Source organism: Lagopus muta, chromosome 2 (genome assembly GCF_023343835.1).
Source record: "Lagopus muta isolate bLagMut1 chromosome 2, bLagMut1 primary, whole genome shotgun sequence".
In the NCBI taxonomy this organism is placed as follows: domain Eukaryota; kingdom Metazoa; phylum Chordata; class Aves; order Galliformes; family Phasianidae; genus Lagopus; species Lagopus muta.
In genome coordinates this window covers 105,209,801-105,236,067 of record NC_064434.1, presented here as the reverse complement: position 1 = coordinate 105,236,067, position 26,267 = coordinate 105,209,801, and the positions used below count along the sequence as shown (strand labels likewise).

At 55.9% G+C, this 26,267-nt stretch overlaps 2 protein-coding genes across 9 annotated transcripts; both read left to right on the top strand.

Moving 5' to 3' along the window:
* The first annotated feature begins 3 nt into the window (after positions 1 to 3).
* On the top strand, positions 4 to 22,315 carry KLC4 (kinesin light chain 4). Of its 8 annotated transcripts, none has more exons than XM_048935491.1 (16): positions 1,340 to 1,366; positions 9,101 to 9,367; positions 9,543 to 9,773; positions 10,091 to 10,169; positions 10,256 to 10,481; positions 10,769 to 10,856; positions 11,258 to 11,359; positions 11,682 to 11,855; positions 12,010 to 12,109; positions 12,597 to 12,649; positions 14,419 to 14,486; positions 14,568 to 14,676; positions 15,350 to 15,472; positions 21,456 to 21,580; positions 21,668 to 21,725; positions 21,796 to 22,315. In XM_048935491.1, exons 1-16 carry the CDS (start codon positions 1,355 to 1,357, stop codon positions 21,883 to 21,885), a joined length of 1,905 nt encoding a protein of 634 aa, XP_048791448.1. In that variant the 5' UTR covers positions 1,340 to 1,354; the 3' UTR covers positions 21,886 to 22,315. The 8 variants fall into 8 exon arrangements, with proteins under 8 accessions (XP_048791444.1, XP_048791445.1, XP_048791448.1 ...); XM_048935490.1 differs by having other exon boundaries at positions 15,350 to 15,499; XM_048935487.1 differs by lacking the exons at positions 1,340 to 1,366; positions 21,456 to 21,580; positions 21,668 to 21,725; positions 21,796 to 22,315 and adding exons at positions 4 to 111; positions 1,050 to 1,208 and having other exon boundaries at positions 15,350 to 19,326.
* An 86-nt stretch (positions 22,316 to 22,401) lies between these two features.
* Positions 22,402 to 26,042, top strand: LOC125688901 (heme-binding protein 1-like). The gene is made up of 5 exons (XM_048935522.1): positions 22,402 to 22,592; positions 22,694 to 22,779; positions 24,946 to 25,087; positions 25,187 to 25,370; positions 25,449 to 26,042. The coding sequence occupies exons 1-5, from the start codon at positions 22,433 to 22,435 to the stop codon at positions 25,621 to 25,623; spliced, it is 747 nt and encodes a 248-aa protein (XP_048791479.1). The 5' UTR covers positions 22,402 to 22,432; the 3' UTR covers positions 25,624 to 26,042.
* The last annotated feature ends 225 nt before the right edge of the window (positions 26,043 to 26,267 follow it).

Sequence of the window (26,267 nt, the reverse complement as noted above, 5' to 3'; positions counted from 1 at the left end):
CATGTCGTGCTTAAAGGGGCTGCGCCCGGCGGGGGGCGGAGAGCGGCTGGGCGGCCCTGCCGTCGAGCCCCACCTCCCCGCCCCGCACCCGCAGCGCCCCGCGTCGAGCAGGTAGGTCGCGGGGCCGCGGCGCGGGGCTCGGTGCTTTGCCGCGGGTTGCGGCGCGGCCCGGGGTGGGCTCGGCGTGGGGCGGGCCGGGCGGGTGCTGGCGGCCGGGCCGGGAGGGCCGGGACGAGCCGAGGGCGGCGGTGCGGGAACCGCGGGCCGGGCCTGGCGGGCGGTGGCCGCTGGCCGCGACGGGGTGAGGCCGGCACCGCGAGAGCGGACTTCGTCGCCAAGCTGCGCCCTCGGCCGGGCGGGCCTACGGGAGGCCTGCGGCGGGCCGGCCGCTCTATAATTAGGCCGCGTCCTCAGCGCCGGGAATGGCTTTCGGCGGAGGTTAAATAATAGCGCGGCTGCGGCCCCGCTGCCTCGTTAGTGTGAGTGCGCGGCTCGCCCTCGGGAGCCGGGGAGCGGAGAACGACGGGGCTCCGGGGCGCGTGCAGGCTGTGCGCTCCGCGGCCGCGCTCCGTGCTGTGCCGTTCGTCGTCCCTGTGAAGAAGCCGGAGAACGAGCGCTTCCCGGCAGCTCCTGCCCGCCCTGCGCAGTGCTGACACCCCCGGCTCCCGGCGGTCCCGTCCCGTGTCCGCCCTGTTCTGCGGGCACGGCCGTAGCGCGGTCGGGGAGTTCCCTGCGGCTCCGCCGGCTTGGCTTTAGAAGCTGGGACGGGAGCAGCGGTAGTGAGACAGGTGAGGCTAATGCCAGGCAGGGATGCGGGAGCTCCAGCTGGAAGTATAAGGTGTAGCTGGAAGCCCTGGGGGTGCGCGTGCGAAATTCGGCCTCTTGTAACTCGGTCGGCACTCGGGAGCAGTTTGGCCGCCGGCTCCTGTGGATCCCTAGAGATGGGAGCGCGGGGCTCGGTGTGTGTGGCTGTTTCTGCGCTCCCAGCAGAGCGCCCAACGTAATGCCTCTGGAGCCTGACTGCATCTCCTCCCCTCCCCCTGCCGCAGTGTGGTTGGCTGCTGAGCGCCTGGTGCCCGCGTTTCTGCTAGAACGGGGGGCAGCGCGGCACTCATCGCTGGAGCTGCGCATCGCCGCCGCCCGTCCTTCTCCGCGGCTCTGGGGCATCCGGGAGTGCCGGCACTGGACGAGCCACTGCAGGCATCCAGGTACTGCTGCTCTGCGGTGCGGGGTGGGCGGAAGATTCCCATCTGGTGACTGTGAAGGGCAGGGTGCCCAGCCGTCCTGTAACAAAGGACCGCTTTGAGCTGCGATTTCGAGGAGAGCTGACGGAAACTTTTCTCCTGGGAAGCTTATGGTTAGGCAGGTAGGCGCAGAATTGCTCTGTGGTAGCGCTTGGGAGGGATGAAGGGATTTCCCTGGTTTGCTTGTCCCAAGGATATGCAGCGGGCGTGCCTCCTGCTGCCAGACAAAGCCGGAGGAATGATGACGGAGGCAGCTCCCTAGCATACAGCAACGGCTCGCAAACTTTCAGAGCCTTGTTCCCACACGAGCCTCCCTCCCGCAAATAAAGGGCGTACAAAGCTGTTCCCAAACAGAACTGCACCCTGGGCAGGGGGACAGTTCCTGGTAAATATCTGGGAGGGAAAAGATGCAGCTAGGAGGTGACCGGAGAGAAGGCTGGGGGATGGTGTTGCGGCAGAGTGCTCTGGTCAGGCAGCCGGGAGAAATTTGCACAATGATGAGAGGCAGCAGCAGAGGCTTCCCTGAACCCTGCCTGGCTGGCAGCTGGTGCTCTTCTGCGGCTTTGCCTGAGCTGCTCCGTGCTAGGGTCTCCTCTAGTGCCCTTGGGCTCTGTTCCCGGTGCCTTCTTGTCCAGAGGCGTGGAGAGGTGGAAAAAACCACTCTGCGAAAAGAAGGGTGGTGTTCAGTGCGTGTGGGTCAAAGATCCAGCCCGCCCAGACGCAGAGTAAATAAACATGGCTGAGCTTTGCTGCAGTTGGCAGAAGGGGAAGGAAGCGTGTGTTCTCCTCAGCTGTTTCAGAGGAATGCCCAGGTAGGAACAACAGCATTAACACCGGAGACTTAAATGGATCTCGGGGGCACAAGGGACATGTTTCAAGACCTTGGCAGAATTGTTGGATAAAGGCTTGATTTGCTAGGAAAGAGCCACGTAGCTCCAACTGGTCCAGGGAGCCAGAGGTAAGCAGGATCCTTTGTTTATTATGCAGGTAACACTTTGGTTCTGTGGATTTGGCAGCCTTGTTACAGTTTGAGACCCGTTTGTTTCTGGAAATAGCCTATAGTCAGCTGGTCTCTGCAGCTGTCCCAGGTATGCAGTGGAGAGGGTGTGGGTGCTGTGGTGCCTGTCAGGGTCCACAGCAGCTCCCAGCTGCCTGCTGGGCTGTCCCTGTGCTCCTCAGGCACATCCAGTGTGTGGCTCTCCGATCAGACAGATGCCTGTGGAGGCATCGACTCCTGGGAATTATTCTGCCTGCTTTAATACCACTTCATGCTGTCAGGGCAAGGTAATGGCTCTCGCTCTGTATTCTGTACAGCAAGGCTCCCAATCAGATTTTGAAGCTAGGGAGAGATGCGTGTCCTGGCTTTGTTCCAGCTGCTTAGCTCTCGTCTCCTCTAGCCCGGAAACAGGTTTTAATGGTGTTCCACTGTAGGCTCTTGCACAGCAGATGCAGAGTGGATTTGGTGAGCCGCTGCAGACATGAGCAAGAGTTTAAAAACAAAGTCTTAGCAGCTGGTCTGGATATGCTAGCACAATTTTGCTGGTAGATGTGATAAAGATTGCAATTCCTCTGGTTCTAGTGGCCCACTGAAAGGTGTATTTTCCTGGACAGCTGGGAGAATAACCCAGCATGAGCTGCTGGAAGGCACGGACTGGCTTTCTGCTAGTGTACTGGTCTATTTATTTCTTTTTATTGTAACTTTGTTGTCTCCAATGTCTGTATTCTGTGATTGCTGAAGAGCAGAAGTAGTAAGCCCTTCTGATCTTGAAAGGAATGCTCTGAAACAAAGCCAACCAGATCAGCTTCTCCATCTCCCTCAGAGCAGATATGGTTTTGGAATACCTACTTTAGTAACACAGAATTGCTTACCCTGGTCATCTGCTGTCAACCACAACAAACCTCGGTAGCTTTTGATGTACTGTTTTTAGGTTTGCACAGGAAAACAGGAGGGGAAGAGAAGCTTCCAGCTCCTTTCTGAGCTTGGATCACTGTGGCCAAGTGCCCAGAAAGCCAGCTTACCACCACCTTGCCACAGGTTTCAGAAGGGTTATGCTAATTGAATTTTCTGTTAGAGATCAGAGGGTGGTGAGCAGCTAAAGCTTCTGGGGCAGAGAGGAATGCTTTATGCTGAGGGGAAGAGCATGAAGGAAGACTCCGTTCTATTTTTGTGGGAGAGCCCTTCCACATGAGCTGCAAGCCTGCTTCCCGAGTCCTAGTTAATGCCCATGGGACTCTAACAGCCTGCTGGTTAGTACAGGCTTTCCCAACGGAGGCCTTCTGGCATCTAGAAGAGCTCCTGGTGCTTCACACCCTGCTGGAGCTGGCATGTGTCAGCTGCTGCTGAAAGAAGCAGTTCTGGCCCTGGTCCCTGTCCAGGGCGTAGGGAGGGCTGGGTCCTTTCCAGCAGCACAGTCAACTTGTGCTGAGTTACAAATGACTGTAAAGCCTGGGGAAACTGGTTGGATGAAGCGTTTCTGTGCTCGAAGACTGGCTTTAAAACCCTGCAGGAAGGTGTGTGGATGCTGAGGAGAATCCCATGTTTGGGCTGCGGGAGAATATAGTTGAGAGCTCTTTCTCAGTTCCCGGCTCTGCTGTTGGATGGGGATTACATTGCCTCTCTTTCTGTGTTACAGAGAAGCCCTGTCCTCTTATGACCTGGTGAAAGGGTACGTGTGCTACATTCCCTTTCCTTGGGCACCCAGTCAGTGTCTAGTGCCAGGGTGCCTGGTCCCTTTGTCCTGGAGTGGAGCTTAGCCAAGGGAAATGCAATGAGGAGTTTATCAGATAGAATTTCAGATTAGAATTGTCGTCTTTTTGTTCTTCCCTGGATAGTCAAGCTGTATGTTAGGAGTCCGAAGAGAGTGTAGGATCTCCATCTTGGGAGATAAACAATTCTTGACTGTACACAGCCATCGGGTTCCTGATCAGAGTGGGGGGGATGGATCAGTGATATCAAAACATCCCTTTGAAATAATACAACACCCATCACAGGCTCTTTAATTCGGGAGGAAGTTGCAACACAGCATTCTGTTCAGTGTGCGTGAGATCATCTGTGTGTCATTTTAACTTCTGAGGCTGTCCACAGTGCAGGAAGTGTCCACACTGGGGTTGGGGGACAACTTGGGACAGAAGATGGGGCTCTTAGGTGCTCCTTTTTAGGTCTTGGGGTGGAGAAACTTGTAAGCCAGAGGTAAGTGGTGGCAGAGCCTCATGCCTATCAGAGCTCAGGTAGCATCTCTTGGCTCTGGGGTCGCAGCTCAGATAGACCCCGGGTTGTTGCTCCCAGGGTGCTGACCCCTTACTCATCTGTTAGTGTGTTCTTAGTGGCTCTCAGGGAGCGAGAGATGTGCCTGGCATTGCTGGCACTGGTGGCAAGCATCACAGGGCACTGTTCCTGTTCTGCGTCACATGAACCTCAGCAGGCATGAGACTTTTGCTGCCTAATTTCTGGCTATTTGTCCTCTAATTTCTGGCTGTTATTCACAGCTTGTAGGAGCTCTTAATGCTACCCTGAAGCTGATTGCACACCCATCTGTCTCTCCACTTGCAAAACATCCTCCCCTTGTCTTTGTTCCTAAAGCCTTAACACGTGTGTGTGCAGCTGCTTGTAGTCCTCGGGTGCTGTGCCTCTTATGTGCTGTGCAGTAGAGCAGCCTGGAAGTGCTGATTGCTGTACGTGCAGCCTGGCAGCAGCTTGTCCCTTCTGCAGGCTCTGCTGTGGGGGCCCTGGGGTGGTGACCCTGAGCACAGTGGCTCTGCAGTGCTGTGGAAGGGTGCGAGTTTCCTGGCAGTGTCAGCATGCCTTGTTGTGCAGGGAAGCCTCGGTGGCTCTGTGCAGCTGGTCGCCATCTCTCATGGTCTGTTTGTTTTCTGACGCTATGGTATCAAAATATGGAACAAGCTTGTGACACCACCACCTCTGTGATAGTTAAGCCTTGTTGCTCTGCTTGCTTTTTACTGCTTTTATTTTATTTTTTTTGGTGTGCAGGGTATTAGCTCCACGTTTTCATGTGGTATCCCTTAGGAGTGGAGAATCTGTTGTAGCCTTGTGGACATCCCCCTGTCTTAAAAGCTCTTTGTTGTTTAATGGCAACCAGCTGGCAGAGGACCAAAAGCAGAAAAAAGAAAGGAAACAACAGAACCTTTTGGGCACCTGTCAAGCAGGTCAGCCCTACCTGCTGTGCTAGGTAGCAAAAGCACATCCCACAGCACAAGACCGGGATAATTATTGTGAAAATAAGCTTTCAGTCATCTGTTTCAATTTCTAAATTGCTACCATGGATATTTATCTCCCAAACTTGTTCGCTTTTGCCATGAATCAGTCTTATTCTTTTCCACAGGAAGCTGTTCTGCAGAACCCAGTCATTTTCCTGCAATTACCATATTTGTAGATCACTCTCTCTTTCAGAAGAGTTTGCTGCTAAAATCTGCGCTCACTTCTCTCCAGAAAGCCCTGGCAGGCCATCTGCAGCTTGAAGGAAGCTGCAATTATTGTCCTGACAGCATCGCTTGTGCAAGCTGTGACAGTACCCTGCCTCTTACGTATACTTGGTCTAGGAACATGCAGAGAATCAGTGAGGTGAAAGGAATTTGTTGAGGCGTGCACAGAGGTAATGCCCACCTGCAGTCTGTTTCTGTTGTACTTGAGCCCTGATTTCTCTGGTCCCAATTTCGTTGCTCTCTGTAGCCTCCTAGCATTAGGCATCGTGATGTAATCTTTCAGATTCACTTGGACCCGTTTCGTCTGGCATCCTTGTCTCTGTGGCAGCAGTTGTGGGTTTGAGATACAGGCAGGGAAGTTTTCAGCTCTTTCCTCTTTAAGCTCTCGCGTGTAGGAGTGCTTTTTGGAGGCAGTGGGCTGGTGAAACTGCTGATGCTTAGTGCTTCCCTGGTGTTGCACTTGCACGCAGGAAGAAGGTTTGTGCCTAGGAGGATGTGACAGCTGGTGGATTCCCAGCTGGTTGCTGCGGCTGCCACAAAGCTCAGTGCACGCATGTTCCTTCCCTGCCTTCCTGCGGCACCCCTCCAAATGAGAGCAGTGGCAGGGAGGGGAGGCCAGTCCTAGCAGCTCTCCTTAAGTAGGGAAGACGTGCCAAGTAGAGCGGAAACGTGCTGGTGGAGGCCTGAGCTGCTGCACCCCCTGAGCTGTGGGGAAGGCAGCAGGAGGAACCAGGAGCTGGGTGCCGTGGCTCCCCAGGAACTTGCTGGAAAAGCTTGCTTTCTCCTAGTCTGCAACTCCTCCTTCCAAAGGCAAATGCTGGTGTATCTGCTCCTCTCTGCAGGAGCCTCTGAGTGTGTTTTCATCCCGCAGAAAGGACACTGCATGCTCTTCACTGAATGTGTGGGAGTAGGAAGAGTGCTTATGCAGCAGCCTCAGCCTGCCTGACCTTGGCGTTGGTTGCCATAGAGTGTGTTTCCTCTCCGAGGGCTGTGCATACACTGTGGACCCACCAGCCCTCTGGAGAGTGAGAAATAAGGCTCTGTAGGGAAGAATGCACGCTTCAGAGGGATAATAAGTCTTCTTCCAGCAGTGTTTGCGGGTTTTCTTCGCTCCACAAAAAGTATTTAAGGGGCTTCCTTGCAGCTGTCTCTTGGTGTTTGGTAGCATGCAACCCCTGTGCAGTTCTCAGGTCTTGCACCTCCCAAGCAGTCTGCTTTCCACCCTGCAACAGGAGGCTGGAGCTGAGTGCTGAGTGTGTTGTACCTAACAGGGCTGTGCTTCTGGAACATCAGCTTCAAGGAGAAAGTCAGGGTCTGCAGAGGTGTTCACAGTCAGTGAATGGAGAGGAAGTGACAGTGGTATGCCTTGAGGATCTGCAGTTCTGGGGTAGGATTCTGTTGGTCCTGGGGACTTTGGAATGCTCTAGTCTTTTTCTTCTGGAAGAGCTGAGCAAACAGGATGTTGCTGGAATAGAGACTGGTGTTTTAAGACACAGGTCAGCAGTTTCTCACCTGATTAGTAGTTCTGCACACAGCGGGATTAATGAGGCTGATTTCCCATGGATCTGGGTCTCGTCTCAGAGCTTGCAAGCTCTGGTGGCTTTCTGTCCTGGTCCATAACATGTACCTCTTCCCAGTGCTTGAGGTGTTGTACTCCACAAAGATGGCTGCAAGAGCTCTGACCCTCCCTAAAAGGATGCAGCAGTGCTTCCTGGAAACTGTCAGCATTTCATGGCTAATCCAGTAAACAGGGACAGATGAATCACTCAATCAATCCACCAGATGTCTTATGAAAAAGTGGGAAAGGACATTGCTAGTTGAACTTTGGGCTAGATGGGATTATCTAGGAATGGGCAGCTGAGCAATTTGGAAGTCAGGATTTAGGTGGTGGTCAGCTCACAACAGACTTATTGGCAACAGTCTGTTCCCCGGTATCTTAGAGAGATACTTCATGCCATTCTTACCATTTCCCAGTCTGCTTTTGAGAAGACTAAATGTTGCATTCCAGATGAGACTGCTCAGTATAAGATGGAGAATGCACAGGGTAACCACATGTGGAGTGTGGCAGGGGCTCAAAGGGGAAGGATGCAGTGAGATAGAGTGCAGGGTTGGTGCTGGATAATGAAGCAAAAATCAGTGTTGTGACTATAGAACTTGGTGGGGAGGAACTCAGTTCGTACTTAAGGTAAGAATGGTCTTCAAGAACCGCAGTGTTTCTGCCCTGCTGAGGTTTGTGAAGGTCTCTGCTGGGTGTTGAGAGTTTGCACTTCTGCAGGGATGTGCATGACTGGAATAGGAGCCAGAGAGGAGAGTTCAGTTTGTAATACAACTTGAGGAACTCTTGGAGGAGTGATGAGGAGAAGACTGGATCCCGCTGTTGCTCAGCACAAAAACACTGGTAGCTGAGCTGGGGGATCCTCCTGGGCAGAGCGTGGAGATGGGGAGGAGAGAAACCCTGCCAAGAAAAGTGCTGCTCTCCCTCTTGCTCTGCCTGGGGAGGCATTTCTGCACACTCTGTAATCCTAGGTACCCTAGAGCTCAAATAGTGCAGGAAGACAAAAGCACTTGATGCCCTTGTGCAAGTAGCTTGATGTTTTTCTGCTGTGCATCTGGGAAGAATGGGAAAAAGGGAAGGAGTAGAGAGTTGTGCCAACCTGAGGTGTCCTTGAGCTGGCAGCAGGGCAAAGAAGGCTGGAAGAGCCATTACTGTTTGGAGCTGACACCCACACAAGGATGACAGTAGTGGAAATCTAGCAATTCCTGCATGTAAGCTTTCCCACAAAGATGGGATTCAGTTAATGCTGGTGGTGTTACATCCTTTACTGCTGCTGGGGTCATTCTGTGCCTGACCTGAGATTTTAAGGGCATATGCTTTTTGTCAGGGAATTTTTGTTGGCCTGGTAAAGCTACCGGTGCCTCCCTGCTTGAGGGATGATCTTCTGGGAGATTGGCCTTTGAGGAGGCAGAATGCCTTGAGCTGGCATCCCTCTGCTTTCTATTCCCTTTCTTCCACAATCAGAAGAGGTGTTGAGCTCTGACAGCCTCCTTGCATCAGTGGTTTGTGGTAGGAGGTGCACAATCCCAGCTGCCAACTACAAATCTCTGCTCCTAAATGGAAACCAGATCAGTTTTCCTTGCAGTTGGGAGTGTGGAGGTGTTGGAGATCAGCTCTGAATTGAGCCTTTTTGTCTCCTGTCCGCATGTGTCACCTGCACTGGCTGTCAGTGCTCAGTGCCACAGAAAGGGAGATGCATACCCTGTGTGCTGCTGAAGGGAGAAAGAAGGGAGGGCGAAGTGAAAAGGCTTAATGTGGGCAGCCAGTTGCCTCCTGAAGGAGGCTGTGATGCTTGTGTCTGGTTATAGCTCTTTGAAACAACACTGAAGTCCTCAAGTTTTGGTGCTCTCTCTCTCTCTAGGGCTGCAGGACCAGGACTATGTCCACCATGGTGTACCCAAGGGAGGAGAAACTGGACAAACTGAGCCAAGAGGAGATAATTTCTAACACCAAGCTGGTGATGCAGGGGCTGGAGGCTCTCAAGAATGAACACAACTCCATCCTGCACAGCTTGCTGGAGACCATCAAGTGTCTGAAGAAGGATGAAGAAGCCAACCTTGTGCATGAGAAATCCAACCTGCTCCGCAAGTCAGTGGAGATGATTGAACTGGGGCTTGGAGAAGCTCAGGTGAGAATGGCAGGCACCATCCCATGTGGTACCTGGGGCTGACAGGGGGAGGCAAGCGTGTGGCTATTACCAATAAGCTGCAGGGGTAGCAGTGGGCTGAGGGTGGTCTCCGGTCGTGCGTGAGGGAGATAAAAGGTTATCGTCCATACTGACTGTGGCTGGGACTCTTGACAAGGTGATGATGGCACTGTCCAACCATCTGAATGCGGTGGAGTCAGAGAAGCAGAAGTTGCGTGCTCAGGTACGGAGGCTGTGCCAGGAGAACCAGTGGCTGCGTGACGAGCTTGCCAACACCCAGCAGAAGCTGCAGCGCAGTGAACAAACTGTGGCTCAGCTGGAGGAGGAGAAGAAACACCTGGAGTTCATGAACCAGCTGAAGAAGTATGATGAGGATGTCTCTCCTTCGGTATGCCCTTGCCCTGTCAAGCAGCAGCCTTTTTTGTTGGGGGGTTGGACCAGTAGGATTGCCTGAATGCAACAGCCTTGTTCTGGATGTTACCCCTTCCCAGCTGCAGTGCACAGCAGTGCTTGTAATTAGAGGAAGCCTGCCTGGGACAGGGTCTTTGGTAAAACATGGAAGAGAGTGCCAAGATATGATGGGGGGAAGGAAACTTGGTTTTGTTGGGTGGAAGAAAGGTGGTAGTAGGGATGACCGAGAGGTTAAGGGTATTGGTGGCAGCTGAGTCAGCCCAAGCTGCTGTTCTCTGATTCCTATCCTCTCAGGAGGAGAAAGAAGGTGACTCCACCAAGGACTCCCTGGATGATCTGTTTCCAAACGAGGAGGAGGAACATGGTCCTGGATGTGAGTGCTTGCTCATGCTTAGTTACTGCCTGTATCTGTTCAAACCTGCTGTGCCAAATGTGCCCTGGTGTATTCTGTGCCTGCAGTGCCCCACCAGCATAGCAGTGCAGTAGCAGCTGCCCAGCAAGGAGGCTATGAGATTCCTGCACGCTTGCGCACCCTCCACAACCTTGTCATCCAGTATGCTTCACAAGGACGCTATGAGGTGGCTGTGCCGCTCTGCAAGCAGGCGCTGGAGGACCTGGAGAAGACATCAGGCCATGATCACCCTGATGTGGCCACCATGCTCAACATCCTGGCGTTGGTGTACAGGTGAGGGTGGGGAGGGCAGGACTGAGCCAGGAGGGCTCTTCCTCTTCAGTTTACCAGGTTAACACATTCTGGTGACAAGGATTTCTCCCAGCTTCCAGTGCTCTGCCTTTCAAAAAAGGTTTTGGCATAGATGAAGTGTTTGGACCACCAAACTCCCCAATAAGTAAACTGAGGAAGGGAGAAAGGAGAGGGCTGATCTTTGTGGAGGGAGGAGTGTTGCTCATGGTTCTGTTTGCCACAGGCTGTGGTGTCCAAACCACAGGTAACTAACTGGCTTTGCACTGCAGGGATCAGAATAAATACAAGGAGGCAGCGCATCTCTTGAATGATGCTCTCTCCATCCGTGAGAAGACCCTGGGTAAAGACCACCCTGCAGTGAGTACCTGCCTTCCCTTTTAGTCACTTCTTTCGACCTGTGCATGCCACTGGGGCTAGTGCAGTGCCCCTTTCCCTTGTGACTTGTCTGCAACCTGGCCCCTTGGTGCTGGGCTGCCAGGGGTAGCAGTGTGCCCTGTGATGGCTGGGGTGCTGTTTACATGGTATTATGGGGGCATTGTGTTGTATTTTCTGCTGTCTTGTTCAGTATGGCCAATCAGGAGATGGCACCTCTGGGATTCTGCTGTGTAGGCAAGATAACTTTCTGCCTCTGGACCTCTTTATCTACAGAAGCATCTGTACTGCAGGGGTGAAAGAATGGGACAGTTACTGCTGCTTACTCCCCAGGTTGGTCCCACTGAATTTGGCTTTGTTTCACGGAGAAACTTATATCTGTGCAGGTGGCTGCAACTTTGAACAATCTGGCTGTTCTCTATGGCAAGAGAGGGAAGTACAAAGAAGCAGAGCCACTTTGTAAGCGAGCCCTGGAGATCCGTGAGAAGGTACTGGTCTCATATGCTCTCCTTCCTTCCAGCTCAACCTTCTGGTTTTCTTTCCCTACCTTACTGCACCTGAAAGATCCAGGACCCACCTAGTCTCTTCAGCTGCTGATTGTGCCACTGCTTTTCTTGTCCCTCCAGTGTTTGCAGTGTTTAGAAAGGCCTGATGGGAGGTGGGAGCTAGAATTTTTCCACTTAACCTCTGTAGTCCTTTGCTCCTGGCTGATGAGTGGATGCTCTCTGGGTTGGGCTGGAGCTGCTTAAATGTCCCCCAGATGTTCATTACAATTTAAGTATCGTTGTCTTGTGACTTCTGTGTATCCAGGTCCTAGGCAAAGACCATCCTGATGTGGCCAAGCAACTGAACAATCTGGCCCTGCTGTGCCAGAACCAAGGCAAATATGAGGAGGTGGAGTACTATTACTGCAGGGCCCTGGAGATCTATGAGAGCTGCCTGGGTCCTGATGATCCCAATGTAGCCAAGACCAAGAACAACCTGGTGAGACCCTGGGAAGAGGCCATGTGGGAATGGGTGGTGGTGTCGTAGTAGACACACTGCTTGGTGTCTGGAGGAAACAGGGAGATAGCTGGGAGGAGTGGGGAGGGTTAATTTGTGTTGCCCAGTGGGATTGGAGCTGTTTTCTTGGTTGCAGGCCTCCTGTTACTTGAAGCAAGGCAAATACAGTAATGCAGAAGTGCTGTACAAGGAGATCCTTACCCGTGCTCACGTGAAGGAGTTCGGCTCTGTGGATGGTTTGTACACACTCTACTGGGGCAAGAGTGAACAGTTTGCTCTTCCCCCACCCGTGTGGTAGAGAAATGGGATACCTTGCAGAGCCCTTGTTTTTTGGGCAGGCCTCGAGACACTGCCATTCTAGTTTGTTATGCTGCTTCACTTCTTTCAGAAGGAGTCTTAGCGAGCTCTGCTTTCAGTCTGCTAGGTTGGCAAGCAGTTGTGGCTTAACAGGGAAGAAGAGCATAGGGCTTCTCAGGCATGAGTTGAAGTTTCTCCTGTAGTTCTGACACAGGCAGGGGAAGAACTTGTTCCCTCTTTCCTATGCTTTGCGCTTGCAGTGTCAGTTGCCTTTCTTGTGGCTGTAGCCAGTGCCTGGAAGCTCTGTGATGAGCTGCTGGCTTTGGAGATGGTGCTGGGCTGTGCAGAGAGCAGAGCAGTAGTGGAAGTGGCAGAGTAACAGATAAATTGGTGAGTGGAGCTGTCTTTCATTTTTTCCCCACACAGAAGAACACAAGCCAATCTGGATGCATGCAGAGGAGAGAGAGGAGATGAGCAAGGTGAGTCTGCGCTCGTGGTGCAGCCTGTTGACAGCAGCAAGAGCCCCGATAGGGGAAGGAGATCCTGGGGTTTTGATGCCCTCGTATCACAACCCGACTTTCCTTTCTCCAGTCTGAAGAGCTGTTGTGGCCACTGGTAAAGGAGTGGTGTGTGGAATGGGGGAGGTATGGTCGTTCTTTGGGGCACTGAGGAATGGAGGCCCATTAGAGGACCTGATATTTTACTTGGAGTGCAGAGTTATTCAGCGCCTCAACAATGGCTGCATGCTCTCTGTTTTAGTGAAACCTCTAAGGCAAGCAGATGATGGAAGATGGTTAATGGCAGAGTTGTGCTGCAGGGTTTTGGTGCTGCCAGTACCCAGAGCACATCTTGAGGCTGCCTGGAAGTGGGTTAAGAAGACACTACTGTTGTCACCTTGCTTAGCAGGCAGGTCCGAACCTTATGGAAAAGAACTCTGAACAGGTTTCTAGCTGTTCAGTGTCTCAACTGGCCTCTGAATGAGGGCCTTGGATTTGGCAGAGAGGCTTTCTGTTGCAGCTGATAAATGCAGCAGAGTTCAGTTTGCTTTTTTGCCAGGAGGACAAAACAGCAGAGTGAATGGCCGCTACTACAAAAAAACGTAGTGGCTGTAGCACCACATTGCAAGAGAAATTGGGTGGAGTGGGGCCCAGGCTCACCTTCTTACTCTGGAGTTGAGACACTTCTTTCTGATGGTGTCTTTAGAGAAGTGCAACACCATGAGCAGACTGTTGCAGTGTGGAGCTATGCTCCAGTTAACACAAGCTTTACAGCAGGGGTGAGAGAACAGAATGCCTTTGGGAAATAATCTTTGTCTAAATTTGCTGTCCAAACCAGGCCCATTGAAACTATACTGTCCCCTTCTCTCCCAGGCCTGTAGAGCAGGCCTGGAAGTCCAGCTTTGTAGGACAGATCTACAGCTGGAAACTTAATTAATTTTGCAGCCTGGGCAAGAATTGAGCTGCTTTTCCTGCCCCTGAGATGGCTGTCTCTAGGCAGCTGCCCAGGTTCAGTGGCATAACATATCTGATGTAGTCTTCCTAGCTGGGTGTTGGTGACTGCAGCCCTTGACTCTAGGCTCCTTTCCCACTGACAGGCACTCAGCAGCCTTCCCTTTGGTTTTGGTCACCTTGGGTTTGAGTCCTGAGTGCTTCTAACCCTGCGCTCACCCAGGCTCTGATGCAAAGAAACCCAAGAGTGACTCTGGCCTGGGAAAGCACCTGCGTGTGGGATAACGATCCAAGAAGTGCAGTGGGGCTTTGTAAGGAAAGTGATCCCTGCAAGGGCATTTTCTTCCAGGCTGGGACGATTGTCAGAGGGAATGCACAGCTGTGGAGCTGCTGTTCCTGGCAGAGGCAAGACCAGTTTTATGGTGCAGAAGCTATGGAATTTGTAGGTTTTGGTAAAGCATTTTAACATTTTGCATGCCAGTGTTGGGAGTGCCATGTACTTCCAGCCACTGCTTTTGAGCTTTGTTGTCCTTGCTACCTTTGGTACCACAGAAGGGGCAAGGAGATGGGAACATGCTCTTTGCTGGAGGTAGGGCATCACGTCGTCTTGTCTCAAATAATTTGCAGCAAAAAGGTTTTGACCTTTCTCTCCAGGAACCTGCTGGGACTTCATTGCAACACTTGTGTGTTGTGTTTCCAAAGGCTGGGCTGGTGTGAGGGTACAGCCTTGGACTTGACCCTGGTGCCAGTGTGAGAGCACAGGCCAGGGGGTGGCTAACAGCAGTCTTTTCCCCCAACAGAGCAAGCACAGAGACAGTGCTCCCTACGCTGAGTATGGTGGCTGGTACAAGGCCTGCAAGGTTAGCAGGTAAGAGAGGTTTGTGGGCAGCTCTAGGCAGTGGGTGAGGCGTCCCCAGGGCTTCCACTCACCTGCTGCTTGTTCCCATAGCCCGACTGTGAACACCACTCTGAGGAACCTGGGTGCGCTGTACCGGCGCCAGGGCAAGCTTGAGGCAGCGGAGACCTTGGAGGAGTGTGCAGTTCGCTCTCGGAGGCAGGTAAGCCCACAGGGACCTTCCCTGGTGGGTGGGAGGATGCTGTGGGACTCTGGGCTAGCAGGCTGTGGCGTTGCCCTGCGAGTGGTGAGGGTTGTGCTATGCCTTGCAGCCTCCTGTCTGTGACTTGTATTCCCTGGAACGGCTCGGTGGTTGAGGTTCCATTTGTGCAGGGGGTACGCTTGTATTTGCATGTGTGGGATTGCACTGGTGTGTATAGATGGAGCATCTGTTGGGGTGTATGTGTGTAGAAATACAGCTGTGTTAGGGCTATGAAGCTTTGTCAGCTGAGAGGAGTCTGCACTTGGTGAAGTGTGTTCTTCCTACTAATTTGTCCAGGAATTACAGCTCCTGCACTGGGAAACCTGTGGTGTAAGTACCCAGCACGAAGAGTGAGGGACAGCAAAAAGCTTCACATATCAGAACATGAAGGGGGGGAAAAAAAAGGCCGTCAGCTTTTTGAGGCAGCAAGCTCTTGTCACTCAGGGTGGCATATAGCTTCTAAGGCATTCCCTGAACAAGAGCTACTGAATTTAGGATGCTGTTTGGCTCCATCCTTCCTGTTTGGGAGAATTCTAGCTGTGATGGGACGATGACTGAGAGAGGGAGAAGGACCAGGCAGATAACAGCATTGAAGAGCAAAGTCTGGTGCTTCCTTATTCCTTTCTATTTGCAGGGCATTGACCCAATCAACCAGACGAAGGTGGTGGAGATCCTGAAGGAGGGTGATGGCACAGAGAGACGTCGGAGCCTGGGTGGCAGCGTCAAGTACGAGAATGCCACAGACGGTAGCGAGGAAGTGAGTATGGGCGTGGAATGGAGCGGGGTAAGTACAAGACACCATCAAGAATGGCCTCAGCTGGCTGCTGGAGGGAAGGGACAGCCTGGCTCAGGGCTCTCCCCGCGTGGCCTGTCGTGGCATCCTTGTCTACCTCCATTTGTTCCCTGCATACTTCCTTCTCCTCTTTCTTGGCATGAGCCAGCCCACAAAGGTGCGCGTCTGGGCCTGGCTTGTCGTGTACGGGCCAGGCACTCTGAAGAGTTCTCACTTCTAGGGGGCTTCCAGTTCCTGGCAGTGCACAGCATGAGCTGGTCCTGGCCTGCCCTTAATCTTAGCCTTGGCGACCTTATTAACACCTCTCCCTGCTGCTCTCCTCTTGAGGCTGTGGCTGAGTGTCAGCCCCATCTCAGGCCCACACAGCCTCTGTGAGCAACTTGCCTTTCTGTCCTGCAGCGCACCACAAGTGATGCTGGGTCTGGGGAGGTGTGCGTGTGTGTGTGTGTGTGTGTGTGTGTGTGTGTGTGTGTGTGTGTGTTAGGTGGGGCTGTGACTGTGTCTGCAATGTAAGGAAATAGTCCACAGCCAACACCTTTACTGTCCTCTTGTGGTCTCGTGCCCCTCCTGTGGGCTGTGGTCAAACAGGGGTTGGAAAAGGCAGGTTTTTTTGGGATGCCTGGCTGGGCTGACCGGCGGTGTCAAAAGAGGCTGCTGTTAGCTGAGGCTCATTCAGGGTGACCCAAGCTTACTGTTCTTGCCCTGAGACTGAAGGGCACTGTGGTCACTAGTACTGAGTTTGGAGGAAGGTAGCGGTCCAGGTCTGGGACAGGTGGTTTCTTCAAGGAGGAGGATGGAGAAGGGGCAACAAGTGAGCATGGTGCTGGTGGATGCTTGGCTTGAGGGCTGCTGGAGCTGTTAATGCTTAGCATTCTTCCTGCAGACTCTGGCTGAGAGTGTAGTGTAGCTGGCACCTAGGGCTGGCTGCAGCCTGGCATAAGCGATGCACTGAGCATGAATCCTCTACTCCCCCTCACATCTGCTGTCACTAACCCTTACCCACGTGGCCATCCTCACCCGCATGAGCTGTTCCCCTTCTTTCTTCCTCTTCCCTGTTGCCATGACAGCCCCTCAACATCCAAACCTAAAGCCTGGCTCTCTTGATTGTGGATTGTACCCCGGAGGTGGCTGGAGAGGGCCTGGGGAGCTGAGCTTTGAAGAGGCCCAGCAGCTCCTCCAGATGCAAGGCTGTTCTTTGTCTCAGCTATTCATCTTCAAGGGTGAAGAGGGTCTTAGTCCTGGCCCTCATGTTCCCTGTTAGTAGAGGGGGGAGAGTGGAGGGAGGAGGGCTGCATCATTGGATTAGGATCACCCAGACCCTGACCTGGTTGGTGACTGCAGCACCTCCTGGCTGTGGTTGGCATTGGCTGATTGCTTTCTGCAATGCAGCATAGGCCTTGCTGCTGGCCTCTGAGCTATCAGCCGAAGGCAAGCAGACAGTGTCACCCTCTCCTGCAGCCTTGACCCAGCAGATGGGGATATCCCCTGCACCTACGATTCTTTCCCAAGGGGCTTGTCAGGGGGGCTAACTCAGCACCCTAGGGATATGGCTGCTGTCATGTGGTGCTTGGTGCTCTTCCTAGCTGGCTGCACACACAGCCAGCTCCCTCTGCCCAGCCAGCACCCTGCAGCTCCCCCCTGGAGAAGGCTGGGGCAGCTCCCCCTTCTGTCACAGTCAGTTGTTCCTTGCACCGCTGTGGAGATCTTGGGTTGTAGTGCCCAGGCCCTCCTCTGTTGCCATCCCTTTAGCTATCAGCTGCTGCAGAAATAGCTCTGGATGCCCCAAGAACACCAATGACTGTACACTGCTACCCAGGGTAGCTCTAGAAACTCTAAAGCTCTATTTGTGGCCCAGTTAAAATATGAGCTTGCTAATTTAGCTTCACCACCCTCCCTCCCCACCTAAAAGTGGCCCATGGTCACTGCATGCAGCCTGGGACCTGACCCACCAGCTCCCTGGACTACCTGCAACCTCATGGGCTTGTAAACTTTGTCTTTCTCCTTTCTGTGCACTAGGCTTAAATGCCTCCCGAGACTCCCTCTTTCCCCTCCACCGCAATCAATCACCTGGATGTTTGTGTTGTATCTTCCAACTTTATCCTCCACACCATCCCTCCTTCCTCGGCAAGGACTCCACGCCAGTCCCCCAACCCTCCCGGCGCGTGAGGGCACCACAGCACCTGCAGAGGAGTGCCTGGGGCCTCGTTCCAGTCCCATGGCCAGCAAGAGCAGGAGGAATCTGCATGGAGCTGCCTGCTCCCCCCTGGTCAGGGTGGTGGGCCACCATCCCCTTGTGTGCCCTCACCTCCCAGCCTGCCCTTGCACAGCTCTGGGGACCAAGCCTGCAGGGGATTGTCTTCAGGTGTATTGACTCCACCATCGTTAGGCATCCTGAACCCTCATAGCTTGTTCCCTCCATCTCTGCAGAGGCCAGGATGGAGGTGTGAAGATGGGAGGGCTGTTTAGGGACACAGAGGCCCAGCCTTGGCAGGACTGTTGTGTGCCCAGTTATTTTCTTCCCTGTAGGCATAGCTGATGTTAGTGCCCTGTAGTGAACCTGCGCTGACCACCAATGAGTTGGGCTCTACCTGCAGCACAGGGCAGCCTCCCTCTTGCTCTCCTCCTCCTGCTGAGCTCTGCAGCTTAGGGCCAGCACGTGGATCTCTGCAGGGCATGGGGATGGAGGGTGGCCCATAGCTACTGCACATCTGAGCTAGGATTGGGAGTGACAGTCAAGGGCTGTGCATCAGACAGGGACGTGCAAGGGCGCATTGTTGCCAACTCCTGAACTGATACTGAGTTTCTTGCTTGGTGGTGTTATGGGCTGCCTGTTGCTCCAGGGTCGTTGGTTGTGTGCCCTGAGAGAAGAAGAGGTGAGGGTGAAGCTATATGCTGTTTCTTGGAGGCAGAGGGAAGAAGGGTGGGAGGAGAGCAGAACTCTTCTGTGATCAGTTAGAAGTGGCTGAGATGGAGAACAGGCTGGTTTGAAGTAGAGCAGGTGAGAGAAAAAGGAGGTGCAGAGAAGGGTGTGAGGAAAGGAAGAGCTGGGGCTTGGGGTGTTCCAAGCATGAGTGGGAGATGAGCTGGCTGAAGGGGGATTTGTGCAGGAGGTAAGGCTTTCCAGGGAAGAACAGGCCACGTTGCTCAGGGAGGAGCTGTTGAACACAGGACGTGGCTTACGAGGTGTGGCCCTTGGGGTTGTGACTTGCTGTCCTTCCTCATGTAGAGGGCAGGATTGTCACTCTGTTGCTCCCAGGGAGGCAGTGCTGCCCTGGGCTTTGTGAGGGTGGCTCAGTGCCTGTGATGGGACTCCACCAGAGTGCTGTCAGTCACTGCTGAAGAAGGTGATGTTTCCTAAGGCCTTGAGCCTCATGCCCTCAGATGCAGACCTTCATCCTACCTCCTATAAGAGGTGAGCCTGGGGAGGCTGCAGGCAGCAGGACAGAGCCCACAGGCCAGCGCAGGATTCCCTCCCTTATTTATTTAAGTAGGTAGTTTCTCTCATGCTAGTCATCTGGTAGGCTGTAATAATAAATGTGCTTGTGTCTGTCTGGGCCTGGCTTTCCTGTGGTGATGCAGAGGCCTTGGGGCACTTGCATACTGCTCTCCTGGGAACTGGTGCTTGCTGAAAGGAGATCTAGGGGCTTAGGGCTCTAGGGCCGTGCCTTCCCTGCCCCTCTCTCCTACTGCTGCTCCATGGTGTTGGAGCGTGGTGAGTCCCCAGAGTTCAGGCCTCAGCACCACCTGCCTCTGCTTTGCCTGCCATGGACCTGGTGCTGTAACAACTGTACCTGTGATTAAAGGGAGACAGACCTGAACCGCTGCCCTGTGCTTCTTTCCATGCTTTATAGGCCAGCATTGGTCAGCCCTGGGGCGGTGGGGGCAAAATGCTGCTGGATCAGGTGTGGGTGCTCAGTGTCTGTGTGTATGCAGGGGCATGTGCTGCTGCGTGGACGGTGTGGGCGCATCTCTTCTGGGCTGAGCATTGGGGCAGGACTCGGCTCCCTGCTTCAAAATGGGGTTGCTTCCAACCATAGCTCTGCAGTCACACTGTAGGGCTGACGTGGAGCATCTGAGGTTGGTTCTTTCTCAACTGCTGTTTTCATTAGCCAGAAACATACCCCTCTGTGTCCTCTGGTGCTGAGCTTTGCATGCTCTTAAATCCTGCCTGAGTCCTTTGCCTCCATGAAGCAGACGGTGTGAGTGTGCAGGGGAGAGTGACTCAGTGCTGAAGCTGCTGCTTGTGCTTTGAGTGCTCTCGTCCTTGTGGGTGCAGTGAGGTGGGTGCTCTGCGGTAAACCAAGTGCCTTCCATGTTCTGGGTTAAAAATAACCTGCAGAAGAGGGAGTGGGGAGAGAAAGAAGGCTATTTTTAATCCAGCATGCAGCAGAACTTGGTTCTGGCATTGAGCTGCAGTTAGCCTGCATCACTGTAGCTGGGCAAGTGTGGCTCTGTTCACCACTCCTGACTGTAGAGCTTATTTGGGTCCTGGGCAGCTTCTTGCTGCCTCTGCACCATGGTCCTGCTCCACTGCCCCAGCAGTGCTCCCTTTTCTACCTCTGGCTGCTGTGTCCTGGCAAAAAGAACAGAGCTTGACATGACGGTACCCTGCCAGGAGGGTGGTAGCACAGGGGCTAGTGGTGGCAGGGCTCTTTTGCTTCTTCCCCATCCCCTACTTTGGTAGTGCCATGCTGATGGCCGGCTCTTTTAAAACCCACCTAGGATGCCTGCTGGAGGAGCTGAATGCTTGCCTTGCTAATGCTGATGGTGCTTTCTGCATTCCTGGTGCGTGGGTGCCTTGCTGCAACAGCACGCAGATCCTGGTTTGGAAGCCCTTTGCTCATTACCACAAAGAGACTCATTTGGTTTATCCAGGAACAGATGGGACCAGAATCAGGAGAAAGGTTTGCTGTTAGGAAACATCCTGTTCACCTGGTGGGGGGGGTCTAGGGCTGGATCAGCATTGGGTAACCAGAGCAGGGAAGTATTTCCCTGGTGCCAGGGTGGTTCCTGGAAACCTGGGAAAGAGCAGCAGGGGCCTTAAGGCAGAGCCTGCAGAGCTGCACAAACAATCCTGGGGCTCTGGCTGCTGCTGGCCAAGGCCAGGGGCATTCTGCTCATGGAGACTATGTAAGGGTATCACACTTGCTCATAAAGAGCAGAGGGCTTTGGTGGTGCCTTACCTCCATTTTCTTACTGCCTCCTTGTGTTGGGGAGAGGCAGCTCTTGAGGCCAATAGGACTGGCACCCAGGAAGACTGCTGTTAGCAGATCATAAGAGCAAAAGCAGTCCCTCATCAGCAGTGATGTTGCAACCCTCCGCAAGGAGGTTCCTGGCTATGCAGGAGAGCTTGGTGATGGTGGTACAAGGTGGCCTCATACTGGCAGCATGTGCTCTGTATGTGTGGAGCAAATCCAGATGGGCTGGAGCCTGGCATGGGCTGAGTGCCCCGTAAGGGGCCCCAACAGCAGACAGACACAGGAGCATCCCCCATGGAGTGGAGCTGCCTGCACTGCTCAGCAACTACAGAGATAATTGAGAGAGTCTTGGGGGGGCTTTCAAGGTGGGCTGAGTGAGTGTGGTGCGCAGAGTGGTGCTGCCTGACACGAGTGTAGCTGTGAAACCAGCAAGCTGGAGCAGGATGAACACTGCATGGAGAGAGAGAATGGCACTGGTGGAGCGAGAAGGAGGGGAGTTGGGCCTGGTCTCCATACTAGGAAGAGAGTCTTTGAGGCAAGCGACCCAGCAGCACATCCTGGCCCAACCAAAAGTATCCCTCAGCGTGGGGATTCCCACCAGCACCTGCTCGGACCTCCTCATAGCTGCCAGCTGAGCCCTAGGAGACGGAACAGGGCCAGGGCTGCCTGGTGCGGCCTGGTTCACAGCACACTCGAGCTTTCTTTGTGCTGCTCAGTCCTCGCCCCCTGGCTTGTGTCTCCGTCTCCAGGACGGCAGCGGTACCCTCCAGCGCAGCAGCTCCCTGGGGAAAATCCGGGATGTGATCCGGCGGAGCAGCGAGATGTTGGTCAAGAAGCTGCAGGGCAACGGGCCCCTGGAGCCCAGGAACACCAGGTAGGGGCTACGGCCTGGGTCCTGCCGGGCTGCGGTGCCGCTGCGGAATCGGGCGTCAGACGACCCCTCTTCTCTGCTTTCTCGTAGCATGAAGCGAGCCGCCTCGCTAAACTACCTGCACAAGTCTAGCGATGCTTCGTTCGAGGTGAGCGGCGGAGGAGGAGCTGGGGGGCCTGGCGCTGGGGGCCCGTGCTGACACACGCCGTGTTTTTCAGGGTACCCAAGGGCTCCGCGCAGAGAGCAGAGGCCTCAGCGCCAGCAGCATGGATCTCTCCTCGCACAGCTCCCTGCTCGCTTCCAACTGAGCGCCCGCGGCAGCTTGCCGCAGCTTTGCGCTGCGTGGGGCAGCGCCCGGCCCCCTCCCCACCTCCACCGCTCCGTTCTCCTCACCGCGGGCTCTCGGGCCGCCCTTTGCCGCCCTACCCCGGGCCGGGGGAGCCCCTAGCTAGTTTGGGAAGCGCAGCCCGCACGCGTGCTCCTGTCCCGAGCGAGCGGGGGCCGGGCGGGTAGGGGGGTGCGGGCCATCACCGGCTCACGGCGCCGCACCCGGAGCACCGCCGCGCACCCCCGCCGCCCGGACCGCCGTACCCGGGGGCGCCTGGACCGCAGCACCGCCCGGCATCGCCCACCCGGGGGCGCGGCGAGGCGGGGAGGGGGCAGAGCCCCGCCGCGATCCCGGCTCCCCTCGGCTGCTGTATGTTATTTTATGAAATAAAGCCACGACCCTCCCCGTGACGCCGGGCGCTCCTTGGGGCGGGGGGGAGTCGGGGGCGGGGAGCGATGACGACGGCGGCGATGACAGCGCGGTGACGCCCCGGAGGGCCGTTCCCTTCCGGAGCGGGGCGGAGGGCGATGGCGCGCATCACGCTGGAAGACCTGGACAGGCTGGGCGACGAGGAGGAGGAGGGCGAGGAGGAAGGGGGGGAGGACGAGGAGGACGAGGAGGAGCGGGGCCGGCTGTTCGCGCACTGGGAGGCCGTGGCCAGCACGCACCGGGTGAACCTGCCCCGAGGTGAGCGCCGGGGGAGCCCGGCCGGGGGGCGGCCCGGCCCGGGGGTGCCTCCGCGCCTCCACGCCCGGCCCGCCGCCCCCGCGCCGCGTTTTGCCTTGCAGACATGGCGGGCCCCATCGTCCAGATGAACCGGCACAGACAGACGCGGGAGGCCGTGCCCCACGTCTCCCTGTCGCAGCACGGCAAGGTGAGGCCCCGCTTCTCCGCTCCCGCTGAGCTCGCGCAGTCCCGCTCCCGGCCATGGAGCTGCCGGGCCGGGCCGCCGCACCGGGGCCGGTCTGCACTGTGTAGGCTGCGCTGCCTGCGGGAGAAGGGAGGGCTGGGACCGCAGTGCGCCCTGCGGCTCCGGCTCCAGCACTGCGTGCGCTCTGGGTGCCACTGTAAGAAAGACGTGAAACTACTCGAGAGTGTCCGCAGGAGGGCTGCAGGGCTGGGGAAGGGTCTGCTTGAGGGGCACTGAGGGCCCTGGGTTTGCTCAGCGCGGAGCAGAGGGGAGGCCTGATGGCAGCTGCAGTTCTCCCAGGGAGCAGAGGGCAGCTCTGAGCTCTGCTGTCTGTACAGCGACAGGGCTGAGGGAACGGCATGGAGCTGCATCAGGGGAGGGCAGGTGGGGGTGAGGGAAAGGCTGTGCCCCACAGGGCGGTGGGCATGGCACAGGCTGCCCAGGGCAGTGGGCACGGCCCTGATGCTGGAGCTCAGGGAGCGCTGGGACACCACTGACACTGGGGCTGGGGTGCTGTGTGGGGCCGGGGGTTGGGCTCGGTGATCCTCGGGGGTCCCTTCCAGCTTTGGATGTTCCCTGATTCTACAGTTCTGTTTGTCAGACTGAGCGTGTCCTGTGTGTCAAAACTGCTGTTCCAAACCTGGTGGCTTCTGCCTGAAGATCGCCCGCTCTTGCTAAATTGCACACCTCCGCTAATCTCTTACACAAAAAGGTGCTTTGAGAAATAACTGCAAAGAAGCGCTCGTCAGACTGGTTCTTGTGTCTCTTCAAGCTTGGTTGGGCTCGCTACCAAGAAGATATCTGTCAGTTGTCCTCTAGATGAGGAGAGCTTAACCAGTTTCTTCTGGGCTGAGGTCCAGCAGTGCTGCCTGTGGAACACGTCTCAGCATGTGGGTTGTGCAGCTCTGAGCTGGGCTGCTCCACGCTCCCTCTTTCCTGCTCTTCTGGGTCTCAGGGCTTAATCTGGGCTCTTCTGTACCTCCCCCATTGTGGGCAGGATTGCAGCCCAGCACTCCACGGTGCCTGAAGACCTTCTGTTGCCAATGGCACCTCCACTGTTTGAAGAGGATTCTTGGAGTTCAGCTCTGGGGCTGCGTGAGGTGAGAGCCACCTCCTGGCACAAGTGCAGGGGCACTCAACCGTGGGCCCTTGTGGACACGTTCCCCAGGCTTGGGCGGGTGGTAGAGCTTGGTGGCTCCTCTTGAGCTTCATGCCATCCTCTTGGAAGCACTCAAATAACTGCACCACATGCAGAGCCTTGCTGATCTCGGCACTGAGCATCAGAATCCCCACCCCACATGGCAAGGAACTGTTGCCACCAGGTACAAGTGAGGCATCGTCACTCTTTCTCTTGCCCAGGTCTCGTCTTCTGGAGCGGTGGTGGGTCAGTGTAAGGGCCAGACTGCGGGAGGACCCGGCACTGTGCCCTGCTGGATTCTCAGATGTTGTCACAATGAGAATTAGACAGTATTTCATGGGCTTCCCCTATCTGGCAAATGCTGCTGCTCTGCTTTGCTTGGTGGGATGTTGGCAGGCATGGCTCCATCTGGAGGGTGTCTCCCTTGTCTCTTGTCGGGCTTCTCCAGAAAAGCGAGCATCTGTCATGAGCTTGTGACCCATTCCGCAGCACTGTCTGTTCCCTTTGCACCAGCTGTGCTCATGTCTCTTTGTCTTCACGTCTCTCCTTGGTATGGGAGAAGGATCCAAGAGGGACTTTGTTCCAACCATCTCAGCCCCTCCTTCCTCCCGTGCTGCTTATCATCCCACACGCACACAGCGCTCCAGTGCTGCGCCCCAGGATCCACTCAGCCCTCCTGGAGGCCTTTGGGTGCCTGGAATCAGGAACATCCTTGTGCATAGGCAGGACAGTGACGGCGTGGAGCAGAGTCCTGCGCTCCCTGCTGAGGATGCGCTGCATTCCGTGTGCATGCCAGGAGCCTCCAAGCCTCCCCCCTCCCTGTCCCATGTCTGTGCTGCCCCTTTTGCTGACTTCTGCCCGCTGGCAATACGTGTCGCTGCCTGAGACGTGTGTGTGACACCAGCTCCCCTCGCATTCTCCAGCCTCCCGTGTCAGCAGGGCCCGTCTCCCCGCTTCCCGCTGATGTGCCCTTGTCCTGTGGCCTGTTTCAGTGCGAGGAAGCGGCCTACGAGGAGCGGCAGTACCCAGCTGGGAAGTGGGCCTGTGTCACCAAGGGTGAGCCCCTGTATGAGCAGAGCATCTCCCTGAGCTTCATGAAGCTCATGCGCTACATCTGCAAGGAGAACTCTGTAGGTGTGTGCAGGCAGGACCGAAGGGGCCAGTGGGGGGGAGCGGGGCAGGGGGCCGGGCTGCCAGCCCAGCTGCCTCACCATGCCCACCACCTCCTGGCAGGCTGCTATCTGGGCATGACCGTCCCGGTGCTCAATGAAATCCACCTGACCAAGGAGGGGACCGAGCTGGAGCGCGAGGTGCTCACTGCCTACTACATCCCAGGAGAGTTCCAGCAAAACCCTCCTGCCCCCATGGACCCCGAAATCCACATCACCGAGAGGGCACCGCTCCGGGTGATAACCAGGTGACCGTGGGGCACCGTGGGCAGGGGCTGTGCCGGCAGCGAGCTGCCCCACCACTGACGTTGCTCCCCTTGCCACAGGGTGTTCTATGGGGTGACCACCGAGGAGACCATTCTGCGAGAGATCTCTCTCTTCTGGGAGCTCCTGGGTTCCACGGACGCTGTGCTGCAGGAAACCTACATCGTGGCCGTCTATGAAAACCCCAGCATCCCTCAGCGGCGCAACGAGATCTGGTTCATCCGCCGGGCAGAGTGAGGCCCCGCTGCTGTGCTGCCCTACGCTTGGCGAGCTGTGACCTGGAGGAGACGGCCATGCGCCCTCACCCACCGCTCACCCACACACCCAGCTGGGGCACCCAGCCGGCACGCCGCACCAGGCGGTGACTGAGGGCTCGCCCGGCTGCGCTCCTCCGGCCCCGGGCGCGGGCTGCGGGCTCGTGCCGGCCGTGTAGTGTCCGGGTGCCAAATGGCCGCCCGCGAGGCGTCGGGCTCCGCGTGGGCCTCCGCGATTGCTGCACGGAGCCGCCGGAGTGCTGCCGCGGGGACAGGGGGACCCGAGGGGAGAGGGCCGGTTGCGGGCACGGTCGCCCGGCAGCCGGGAGGGACGGGTGCCACGGTGCCGAGGGCACCTGGAGCAGCGCGCTTCCCCGGAGGAGGCCGGTGGTGCCAACTCAATAAACCCGCTCGCACCGCTGCGGCCGTGGGTCCCTTGCTGCGGGGAGCGGGGGAACCGCGGGAGAGTCTCACCGGCACCCGCTTCCAGCTTCCACCTGCGGCTGCCCCGACCCCGGCCGCAACCTCAGCGGATTCGGGCAGCGGGAAGCGGCGGTTTCTCCGCAGCGGCGGCCGGGGCTCGGCGGCCTCGCGGGCACGGGGCACACGCGGGCTGGGGGCAGCCGC

Excerpts from the sequence above, each read along its gene's own strand:
- KLC4 (XM_048935486.1), top strand. Across the intron at positions 10,482-10,768 it reads ATCCTGGCGTTGGTGTACAG|GGATCAGAATAAATACAAGG; the intron begins GTGAGGGTGGGG and ends TTTGCACTGCAG. Across the intron at positions 12,110-12,596 it reads GGAGTTCGGCTCTGTGGATG|AAGAACACAAGCCAATCTGG; the intron begins GTTTGTACACAC and ends TTCCCCACACAG.
- LOC125688901 (XM_048935522.1), top strand. The coding sequence starts at position 22,433 with ATGGCGCGCATCACGCTGGAAGACCTGGACAGGCTGGGCGACGAGGAG. Across the intron at positions 25,088-25,186 it reads CTGCAAGGAGAACTCTGTAG|GCTGCTATCTGGGCATGACC; the intron begins GTGTGTGCAGGC and ends ACCTCCTGGCAG. Across the intron at positions 25,371-25,448 it reads CCGCTCCGGGTGATAACCAG|GGTGTTCTATGGGGTGACCA; the intron begins GTGACCGTGGGG and ends CCCTTGCCACAG.